The sequence below is a fragment of the Arachis stenosperma genome, chromosome 6 (genome assembly GCF_014773155.1).
Source record: "Arachis stenosperma cultivar V10309 chromosome 6, arast.V10309.gnm1.PFL2, whole genome shotgun sequence".
Classification (NCBI taxonomy): Eukaryota; Viridiplantae; Streptophyta; class Magnoliopsida; order Fabales; family Fabaceae; genus Arachis; species Arachis stenosperma.
Window position 1 is genome coordinate 134,664,459 of NC_080382.1, and position 11,555 is coordinate 134,676,013.

At 29.3% G+C, this 11,555-nt stretch overlaps 1 protein-coding gene across 1 annotated transcript; it reads right to left on the reverse strand.

Annotated features, from left to right (window-relative positions):
- Positions 1-2,315: 2,315 nt before the first annotated feature.
- LOC130933009 (putative expansin-B2) lies at positions 2,316-6,532 on the reverse strand. Its single transcript, XM_057862496.1, has 4 exons — positions 6,285-6,532; positions 5,059-5,171; positions 3,902-4,092; positions 2,316-3,328 (listed from the first exon to the last, which is right to left on the reverse strand). The coding sequence occupies exons 1-4, from the start codon at positions 6,481-6,483 to the stop codon at positions 2,995-2,997; spliced, it is 837 nt and encodes a 278-aa protein (XP_057718479.1). The 5' UTR covers positions 6,484-6,532; the 3' UTR covers positions 2,316-2,994.
- Positions 6,533-11,555: the final 5,023 nt, after the last annotated feature.

The following is an 11,555-nucleotide window of genomic DNA, read 5'->3' on the forward strand; positions in this document are numbered from 1 at the left end:
TGAAATCGTCTTTGTCTCCAATACCTACATAAAGGAGTTAGTAGAAAAAATATCATTTTTATTAAATTTTCATACTACTCTGTCCTCTCTACCAGTTAATAATTTAATTGGCCTTAACTTTTCATAGAGTTGGTTGACAAGTGCCAACTCCCATTAAAACAACTCTTTCCTTTAATGGAAATTTCAAATCTATTCTAATCCATTCTAAAACTCAAAATCCTATACCACATATCCTTATTGGTTTGAAACAGAAAAAAATTTTAAAAATTTTCTTTCAACGGCCCACCTTGTAGCTAATTATCTTCTTGAAATCGAGTTCTTCTCTCATCCACTATCTTCATAGATAATTCACTAATCATCTTATTTTTCAGATGTTTCTTTTTAAAATTCAGTTGACAAACATTTTTTTACGGACGTCTTTTTAATGGTAGTACCTAATTTGATAGAGCTACTTGGTTAAAGATTTCAACTTGAAAGTTATTAACTTAAAATTCTTAAAGAAATTATCATATCTACATATAAATAAATTAATATAAATAAGTTATTTGATTAGCTTTACGAAAATTAAATAATATAGTGAGTAGAAAAAAATTGTAAAATTTTATTACGAGGATTGTGACTCTACACATTTTGATTGTTTACCAAGTCATCTATCACCCTTTTGGATAGAGAAAATTAGTCTTGTACTTTTTTTTTTGTATTTGAATTGAGTATTTACACCATTTTAATTTAGTGCTAGCTAATAGATATATATTATGGTTGTGGGTGTATTTGAGACTTAGTTTTGGATGGAATATTACAAATAAACTACTATTTTGTATCTCCGTATAAGGATTTTAGTTTGGATAGAATGACTATTTATTTTGGATATCTTTGGAAGAGATTTAGTTAGGAAGTATAGAGCTAGTTATCCAATTTTATAAACTATGTTATATTATAAAATTTTTTAATAAAATATTTGATACTTTTTTGTGTCAATTGTATAAATTTACGCTTTTATTTGTTTGGACGCTTCGTTTTTGAACAAACATGAAGCGAAAAGAAACAATAATAGCGGTGTGACTACAACAAAATAGTGGCACAACAGTCAGAGATGAGACATGACGAAAAAAGATAGAGAAATCACTAGAACAAAAAGAATCCAGAGATGACAACAAGAGTAAAATCAAAACTCTTTAAAAAAAATATTCAAGGTAAAATTAAGATAATTTGAATATTATTAAGGGTTAATTTAAAAATTTTCGCCTCATATTTTTGAATTTGAAGAAATAACATTTGAAATTCTTTAAACGTTCAAGGTAAAATTAAGGGAATTTGAATATTATTAAGGGTTAATTTAAAAATTTTGATAATAAAAAAGTGCATTTTCTCATAATAATATTAAGTCCAAAGAAATAACAATTGGTTTGTGTTTTTTAATTTGGGCTTTTTAGTATTCTATGGAATATATTTTTGGTAGCCTAAGGTCTTAGTTTTCTTGTTCAAAATCTAAGAAAGCATATAAACATATCATAATAATAAGCAAACATTGTAAAGAAATATGCAGAAAAAATTATATTAAATATAGATTGTTCTTTCAATATTTATCTTACATATACACTTTACATAATTCTAAAGTTGAAATAATGAATTATCACTGAAAATACTCTTTAACCTTAGCGAAATTCTAAAGCATTAAGGGTAAAGTAAACCTTGGTAGAATGTAAACAAGTTACAGGGAAACAAAGTTTGTACACTAGAAGAAACTGAAATGAATAAAATGTAATTAAATTAATTAACAAGAGTAAGAACTTAGTCAGAATGAATAATTTGTAAATCGTTAGTCTATGAGACTAATAAGCTTGTAAGTGTATATTCAGTGAATAAAATTTCAATCATTTTACAATGGTCAAACTCTATTTATAGAAAAATTCTTTTATTGTATTTTTTTTGTCTCCTTTATTTGTTGTATATGTTTAATATTCGTCCAACTCTTTATTCTTTTTTAGAAGTACTTTTATTAATTTAAATTTAATAATTGAATAACAATTATTTATATATATAACTATTATTTATCTAAAAATAATTTTGTCTATTTATATAATTTTGAATATTCTCAAAATTTATTTTATTATTTTACATTATATATGTTTTCTTTAGGTATACAATTATTTTAAAACAAACAGAACAAATATAATTTTTTTCTATGATGATTAGATATTACTAAACTTTAATTTCTTCCGCTGTGCCTTACTTGGATGGAAAATCAGACAACGACCCAAAGTAATTAACAGGTTAACTAACGTTAATTATTTCATTCATAATTGATTAAAGAAGACAATCCAAAGTCCACTAATAGGACGACTTATATTATTTATCTTCTTCTGTAGAGGATATCACATAATAATGTTGGTGGTACACACATATAGTTATATGTCAACAATAATGTTACACAAATCCTTCAAAATACATAGGTCCGGAGTATAGATATTTATCAAAGCTATTCTATTCAATATCTTGAATAGTGTAAATCCATACAAAGATATATGACATGTATAGATTTAGGTTGTGTTTGAAATTTGCTCCCCAGAAATTAAAGTTTTAGACACGGAAAAATAAAGACAGAAAAATCTATAGAGACGGATAATTTTTGTTCTCGTTTGTAGAACAAAAATACTTTATATATCTCTGACTCTATTTTTTTTTGTCTTTATTACCTTATCTCTGTATTTATATTTGTGTAGCATTATTATTGGAGAAAATATTTCATTTGATACGGTTTCTAAAGTTAGATTCGAGTCTCAATTTAGTCCTTAAAATTTCAATTGCCTCAATTTAGTTCCTAAATTTTTTAATTAACTCTATGATGTAAACCATCACAGAAATTAACGTGATTAAAATTTGAAAACTTTAGAAATTAAATTGCGGCAATTAAAATTTTACGGACTAAATTAAAATTTATAACTTCAGAACCAAACTGAATATTTTCTCTTATTATTGAGTTAAGCTAGCTAGCTAGGTTTGAAAATTAACAATGGATCTGTAGGTGTGACCGGGAACCCAGCCAGCAGGTATGACATTGTTGGCCACAATAGAGTTACCGGACTCAAGTGTGGTTAACCGAAGAGAGAAAGGTGCTCTGAGTGGTGACCCTTTGTCAAGTTTCCAAACAGCACCCCATGATTGATCCATGGTGTACCATGAGGCTGAGTCAAGTGCTTCTTTGAGTTCAACTTTTGAAAGGTCACCATCTCCATCCTCGTATTCAATCACGGCAGCGAAGTATTCTTGGTTCGATCCAGCATCCACGTGGAATGCAATTGACACACCAGGGTAGTTGCATTCAACTCTGCAAGAAAATAGCTTCTAACGTTTAAGAAAATGTGGCTTGTTTGATAAAATTAGTCAATGTAAGACGAAACTATAAAAATTAGGCGAATATAAGTTAGAAAGTCAAGAATTTTTAATTAAGAATTAGTAATTTATTGTTAATGTTAATATCACGATTTAATAATGTGCCTCAGGAACAATATATTTACTTAAATTGATCACTGGACCATGATTTCAATAGTAGTCATCTTGTAGGAGTTAGGTGCTAGTTTTAGGTTTTTGATAATAATATTTCATCTACGACAAAATCTTTTGACTTTTATTGGAGTAATTCGTGCATTAATTCTATTGTAAACAAAATAATATAAACGCTAAGAGAATAATAATGATAATAACACCGACAAAATCTTGCTACGATGAATAATGTCAAAAACTGAAAATTTAAGTCAATAAAGTTGTAATATTTAGCGAAAGTTTTTCAGAGTTATTTTGTCCCACTTGGAATATCAATTAAGCTAATTGAATATATAAAGTATAGAGTATATATATATATAATAAGAAGTTAGAAGCTTGAATTAATAAAGAAACTAACCTTCGATGCTGAATGTTGATTTTGCCAGCATTGCGCAAGGTGCCATCTTGACCTGAGAGAGCCATGGCACCAAAAGCAGTGCCACTCAAATCAAAATGGTATTCGGCATCTGAACCACACCCATCGCACTCATCTGTCATCACTACCTTCACAGCCTCCCCCGAGCATGCTGAATTTCCAGTGCACCTCACCTTAAATAATAAATTATAATTGCAACCCAGCATGAGTTAATTACCCTACTATATATTAGGAAGCATTTGTTTTCTGACGCCTAAATTGAGAAACTGGAATTGAATATCGCGTTTAATAATAAAGATTAAAATTTCAGTTTTAACTTTTAAGAATATAAAATTTCAATCTTTTAATATTTTTAAAAAGTAAAGATATAGGAGATCAAAATTTTTAGGAAAGAGACGAAAATTTTTATAACATTTTTTTTAAAATACTCTTATTATCTAATTTTTTAAATTTTAAATCTATCTATCGGTTTTTATATTTATTTTAAATTAAATATAATATTAAAATATAATTAAGTCTAATATATTTTACACCAAACACGATAAAAAATTTTAATTTAGTCTCTGTCTCTTAGTCTCAATTTTTTTTTCAAATGCAATCGTAAAAAATCTAATTCGATCATGAAAGTTCTAATACCATGTCAAAAAATTATTTTTTTTAAACAATTTAAATAGATAAAAAAAGTACATAAATAATTATTATATCTTGAATTATTGAAAATCAACATATAGTACATATATAAAAAAGAATATATAGTTTTAATAATTTTGAAGTTGCGACAGTATAAAATGTATCATATATTATATTTCAATAATTTGTAAATAAATTATTATTTACACAGTTCAAACATCAACAATTACGTACTTTTATTTCATTAAGTAGAGTTTGTTATATAGATCATGTTTATAGGTAGATATTTCATTAAAATAAAAAATATCATTTGAACGCCCCATATGTAAAATTCTTAATTAGTCCTTTCTCATGCACAATGATGATTAAAAATATATATAATTACTTTACTAATAATATAATAACACATACATGCATATATATATCTCTAGTTTATAATGATGAAAATGTAAATCCAAAAATAAAATAATTCAGGAAATATATGTAGCTTCGTGTTTCAAGATATGAACCTCGTAACAAGAACCACAGCCTTTGCCGTTTTCATATAAACGAGGGCTTCCTGCTGATACCATTGCAGAGATTGGAGCTTGGCCAACAGTAACTCCATATCCACAAGCACCACCTACATGATGATCATAACAATTATATTATATTATATATACAAGGAGCACAGTCTAATCAATCGTTATAAATTGGGTTAAGAATTTGTACACTAATCATTATGGCGTTAAAAAACGTTTCTCATCGTTAATTAAAATTTCTTTTCAATTTCAGCAATTTTTAAGCAGTATTTGGGTATATTATAAATATGTACAAATATCCAAAAAATAATAAAAAATTAATCAAAAACTGTATAATTATTTTATTTTATATATTTTTTAATTATTATTTATTTTACTTTATATTTTTTAATTATTATATATTGAAATAAATACTATAATATTAGATATAATAAATATATAATATAAATATTACATACACGAAATATAAATATTATGTTAAATAAGATAATTTTAAATTATTATCTATCTTATTCCTATCATCACTGATAAATTTGCTGCTTTTATTTTGGTATGGAAGTAAAAATAGTTATATACCCTAACATTGGGCTATTTTTTTTATAAAAAAAATATTGGTATTTTTGTTGAAAATGGAAGTATTTAGTATAATTACAAATGGGTGGATTTTTTGGATGGAAAATTAACACGTGGCAGCATTCTGTCCAACACGTGCAGGAGCGTGTTGAACATGTGGCAACATCTTAACCAACACGTGAGGGCATGTTGTAACACGTGGGGGATGTATTGAATAATTTTCACAATGCTAATACACTTCAAATGTCAATATTCAACTAAAACACCATATTAAAAATAATTTCTGCTAACATTGTAATTTTTGGTATTTTTTAAAATTGTGGAATGTACATAAATAATAAAGTAGTCTGGTTTATGTACCTTAAATTATTTATTTTTTTTAACACAAATCAGACGGTCCAATTTATATACCTCTTATAAATTGAATAATTCTATAAATGGAAAGATCTGATTTCTGTACCTCAAACAAATCAGACAATCCGATTTCTACTTCTCTAATTAAACAGTTCCGCATTTGAGAATAACAAAAATATAATATTAAAAAAACATTTAAAAAAAAACACCATTATCACTCTAATATAAAAAAAAATCTAAATCTGTATCATGAAGGAAAAATTGCATGGCGATGACGTTATTATTACCTTCACTTCCATCACCGTTAGCAGGTCCATACCAAGTGGCAAGTGCCGGTGACCAATCTGAAGCAGATGGGGTGTATGAGAATGAAGCATTCACAAGCTTTTTGGGGTTGAAGCAGAAGGAAGGGTTCACTAGGAATATTAACAGGAACACTAGGAAACTGAGTATGTGAGAGAGGGCACACTCAAGTGTAAGAGCCATATTCTCACAACAGAGTTTCCCAATACCGTTTGGTACTTGATGCTTACTGTGATCTATGTTGTGTGGAATATGCTATGCCTATGCTGCTATTTATAGAGAACTATAATTAAAGAGATTCAAGTTCGAATTATATTATTCCTAAAGAAAATTATATAAAACAAATTATTCGACAATTTTTATTCTTGAGTATATATTTAAATTGGTCATCGATAAATTAATTTCATATTAGATATTTTAATCTTTAATAATATTTTATTACTTTAAAGTATCTCTAAATATTATTGTTAGAGAATTTAATCAATAAAATATTTAGTTATTAAATAAATAAACTTTTAATAGATTTTATTATAAGATAATTAAATACCTAATAAATATTATAACAAGACAAATTATATTTTTACCAATAAGTTATAATTCAAATGGTATAGTCTCTCCATACTTAAGAAGTCGCGGATTCGAGTCTCCCTATCTTTTGGTAAAAAAAAGACAAATTATTTTTTTATAGATAAATTAATTTGTTTCGAATACCTCTAAAATAATAAAAAATTATTAATAATCAAAATATTTAATTTAAATATTTATTTTTTATTCTTTATATAGTAGACTTTATGTAATAGAATTATATAGAATGGTTCAATGGAAGAAAAAACAAAGAGAAATTAAAGAGGGAAGTGCATATTTTAATTTATTAACCGAAAACAAGTAAAGTATTCCACATGGGAAAATAAAAAATTATTAAAAAAATATAATAAATAAATGATGGAGAGAAATAAAGTTGAGTCTCACCACTACTTTGCACAAACGTCAAAGAAGAAGCCAAGTAACAAGTTTGTATTTTTAGAATGGAGACGTCATTCACGTATTCATCGTAATGTAAGGAGATGGGACTTCCCTAATTAACGTACGTAGATTGCGATCTTATTAGATAGAAGCAGATTCTGTTATTTCTGTGTGTATGTCAAAGACATATAAACTACCAATGCAAGGATAAGATTAATTAGACGCCAAAAATGATTAGAAGAAAATAGAAAATTAACTTATTTTATTTTGCAATTTTTATTTGCCTATTCCTTAATCACTTGTTAGAATAATTGAATAATATTATATAATAAAAAATATTAAATATATATTAAAATTATTATAATATATTTGTATATAAATATGTATATAGTTTAATATATTTTTGATATATTTTGTGATTTAATATCATTTTATACTAATGTTTAATTTTAATAGTTAATTTTAATATATATTTAATATATGATATATAATAAATATATAACTATATATATTATACGTATAATGTTATAAATGTTAAATTAAATAAAATAACTTTTAAATTGCTCAGTTTTTTTTTTTTTGGTAATGAATTTCTATTACGTATTATGCGCTGTTAGGGTGTATCCTATTAATATGGAGTTAATTTTTTTAAAACAATAATACACAAATGAGAGGGTAAGTATTGTGAGGAAGAGAAAATTTAGCGTTCGATTTGTGCTCAAACTTGATTGATGAACCAATCCGGATCTAATAAGTAGTGTGTGTGCAAAATTTTTTTTGTCAAGTGTGTAACAAATCAAAGGATAAGTTTTGTATTTAAAAAGATAAAATAATTTAAAAACTCAAATTGGTATTATGCTTAAGTCATAAGACTGAGATAGTAAGGTATTACGACCTTTAAGTTTAGTAATATATATATAATAATAATAATAAAGAAAAAGTTATTTAACTAGGAGCTTTAAAAAACGGGTAAAACAAAATCGCAAAATAAAAAACGCAACGCTCAGGAAAGGATTACTTGCGTGCTAAGAAACCTAATAGAAACATGATAAAACAATAAACGAAAGGATAAAGAGAAGCCAAGGAACAGTATAACTAGCCCCTGACTCAGCCTGCGAAGCTAAGGCTGGCCGGAGGAAACATATATACATATAAACATACATAAGTGTCCCCAAAATATACCAAAATATCAAAGTAAACTCCTATCTCTCCCTCAACCTCTAAGAGGAGCAGCGTACATAAGTTACTTAGAGAGTAAGCTACACATATATATACATATATAGAAATAGAAACCAAAATACACCCAAGGACTACTTCGCTTTCCAGGATCCAGACGCCTAGCGAGGAAGCCTCTCGACCTGCATCTGAAAAACAACAATACAATATGGAATGAGAACCGGAAGTTCTCAGCATGGTAAAAGTGCCACGCGTATAATAAATAAGGTCTTGAGAATGCCATAGGCAATCCTAGAACTCCGTTATAGAATTATCCAACTTAATTACTAATTAGAAGCTATAAATAGGGGTAGGTATTCTAAATCTATCTAACTTACTTAATTTCAGTCCTAATCTAACACCAAACCATTTCTCCATTTTCTCCATCCCTCCATCATCCACAATGCAACAGAAACAAACAACCAAACAGGGTCACGCACAAGTAATGAGCAGATAGTACAAATAGCAAGTATAACAGATAGCAGGTGATATATATTAATTAGGCAAACCTAGAAAATGCATAGCAATCAAAACAAACAAATGCATATGATGCATGTCTGTCCTATGGCTGATGGGGCCCATCTGTCGGTTATCCAGCCAAACCGACAAGTCCGAAAACCTTAGACTATCCCCTGTCGCGCATCCCCAAGAGTCTATGCATAGAGTTTACATTCAATCATCATATAAATCACTCAATGGGGATTATCCATACCCGGGAATTTATACGTGCCCAGTCACCCTTACGACGTAGGGTTAACAGAGTATCGAGAATCAACCTGGAACACGTGGTGGCGAGCCACAATTTTTACCCAGGAAAACTCGTATCTCAGATATCATTATCCATAAGCCATTTCATAGTCATAATCATTATTTAATCATTCATCAAGCCATGGCATGTTAACTCCTTTTATTAACAACCTCTCTTTCACATTTTTCATCATCATTCCCTTATAATTCATCTTGATTACCCTTTCCAGGTCCTGACCAAACTATTTATCAAATTCTTCTCAAACTTCTTAATATCGAATAATCTTAAAATCAATCCAACTCTAACATTGAATCAATCACATCACACGAAGATTAAACTTTAACTTCTCGAACCCATGACTATCACTAAGACATCCTCGACACTCTATTTTCTTTTTTGTTTTTAATATAACAAATGAACTCGGAATCGCACAAACTTTATGTCCATGCGTTCATATTGAAATAAGCTTTCTAACAAACCAAAGATCATAATTTTCTGATTTTTCTAATCTCAGGAATAAAGAAAAAACCGTGACTTCTCTACAGTGCATAAAACCAGAAAAATAGCAGCAGCATGTGATATTTAAAATTCAATATAAAATCCAAGTTAAATCCAATGAATTTAAAAATTAATGTAGTTAAACTTTGCTCATCCAGGTTTCTTTCTCAATTGATTTTATATAATGGATAATATTCCGTTCATTTAGTACTATACAATTGTTTCATCTTAATAACGTGTTCGGTTCATTATGCAGAAAGCTGTTTGAATTTTATTTTATATAATGGATAATGTTCCATTCATTTAGTACTATACAATTATTTCACCATAATGACGTGTTCGGTTCATTATGTAGAAAGCTGTTTGAATTTGATTTTATAGAATGGATAATGTTCCATTCATTTAGTACTATTCAATTGTTTCACCATAATGACGTGTTTGGTTCATTACGCAGAAAACTGTTTAAATTTGAATTTATATAATGGATAATGTTCCATTCATTTAGTATTATACAATTGTTTTACCATAATAACATGTTTGGTTCATTCTGCAGACCAGGTGTGTTATGGATGAACAATTTATCCCAAAGGTCGGGATGATTTTCAAGACACTAGAAGAAGTCGGAAAGTTCTACAAAAATTATTACAAAGAGTTCAGGAATTTCTGAGGTTTGGGGTCAAAATCAGAATCGTCTCCGACCTTTTTTTGGTATTAAAATCATCCTCAACATCACAAAACGTTATAAAATCATCCTTTTCACCATAAAAAGACAAATTTAACCTTACAAAAAATAAATTTTAAAATTAAAAAAATCCTTTCCCAACAAAACTCTTCATTCCAGTTACATTATTGGCGACAAGTCCATTGCAAAAGATGCAAGGATAAATGGAATGCAAGATGTGAAAACTTTGCTACCACCTCCAGAAATTAAAGATAATATTTCATCTCAAAAGTTCAAGGGGATGTTAATTACTTCATATGCGCCAAACCTGGGAGGGAACCCATTTTACTTTCTGATGAAAATCAAGATCTTTCACCCACCCACCAACGTTCAACCTCATCCAATACCAGTGACCCATTGAACCTCACCCACCCACCACCATACGCACTCAGTCACCCACACCTCTACCTTCATCTCTCACCACTAGACGCAACCTACATACTCCTTCTCACAATCCACCAACACTACCAACAACAACAATAGAAGAAAAGATAAAAAGGAATAACAATAATTTTCTTCCCTACCCATTGACATATCTCTTTTGCTAACAATAACAGCACTAACAATACTTTCAATTAATCATTTAAAAAAAATGAAAAACAACAAACAGAACACAAATAGGGGGCTTAGGGCTGATGGAGCTGTGGTTGGGCGCGAGGAAGAGACAAGCTACCTTCGTGTGGTTGTTGACGTCATCTTCTGTGGCGAGGAGACGCTGCCAATTGCTTTGTCGAGAGGAACGGACGACATGGGGTCGGGGGTCGAGAGCTTTGGTTGTGCGCGGTAACGATGGTGCTTGAAACTCCGTTCGTGAGGTCGTGGTCGTCGTCGCTAGTGAAGAGGTATGGAGAACGTGGGCACTTGGTCGACGGTGCTCGAGACTCCCTTAGTGGTGGCTGTGGTCGATGTCGCCGGCGAGTTGACAGGCGGTAGTTTGCTGCGGATGGAAGCTCGTCGGTACCGATTGGGAGGCTGGCGGCGCAGTTGTGTGGGTGTCTTTTTAGGGATAAATGAAAGAGATGAGAGGATGTTGATAAGGGAGGGTTAGGATGAAGATGACGGTGGGATCTGGAATGAAGAAAGAGAATGGAGTTTAATTTTTTATTTTAT

Excerpts from the sequence above, each read along its gene's own strand:
- LOC130933009 (XM_057862496.1), bottom strand. The coding sequence starts at position 6,483 with ATGGCTCTTACACTTGAGTGTGCCCTCTCTCACATACTCAGTTTCCTA. Across the intron at positions 5,172-6,284 it reads TAACGGTGATGGAAGTGAAG|GTGGTGCTTGTGGATATGGA; the intron begins GTAATAATAACG and ends ATCATCATGTAG. Across the intron at positions 4,093-5,058 it reads GCTGTGGTTCTTGTTACGAG|GTGAGGTGCACTGGAAATTC; the intron begins GTTCATATCTTG and ends TTATTATTTAAG.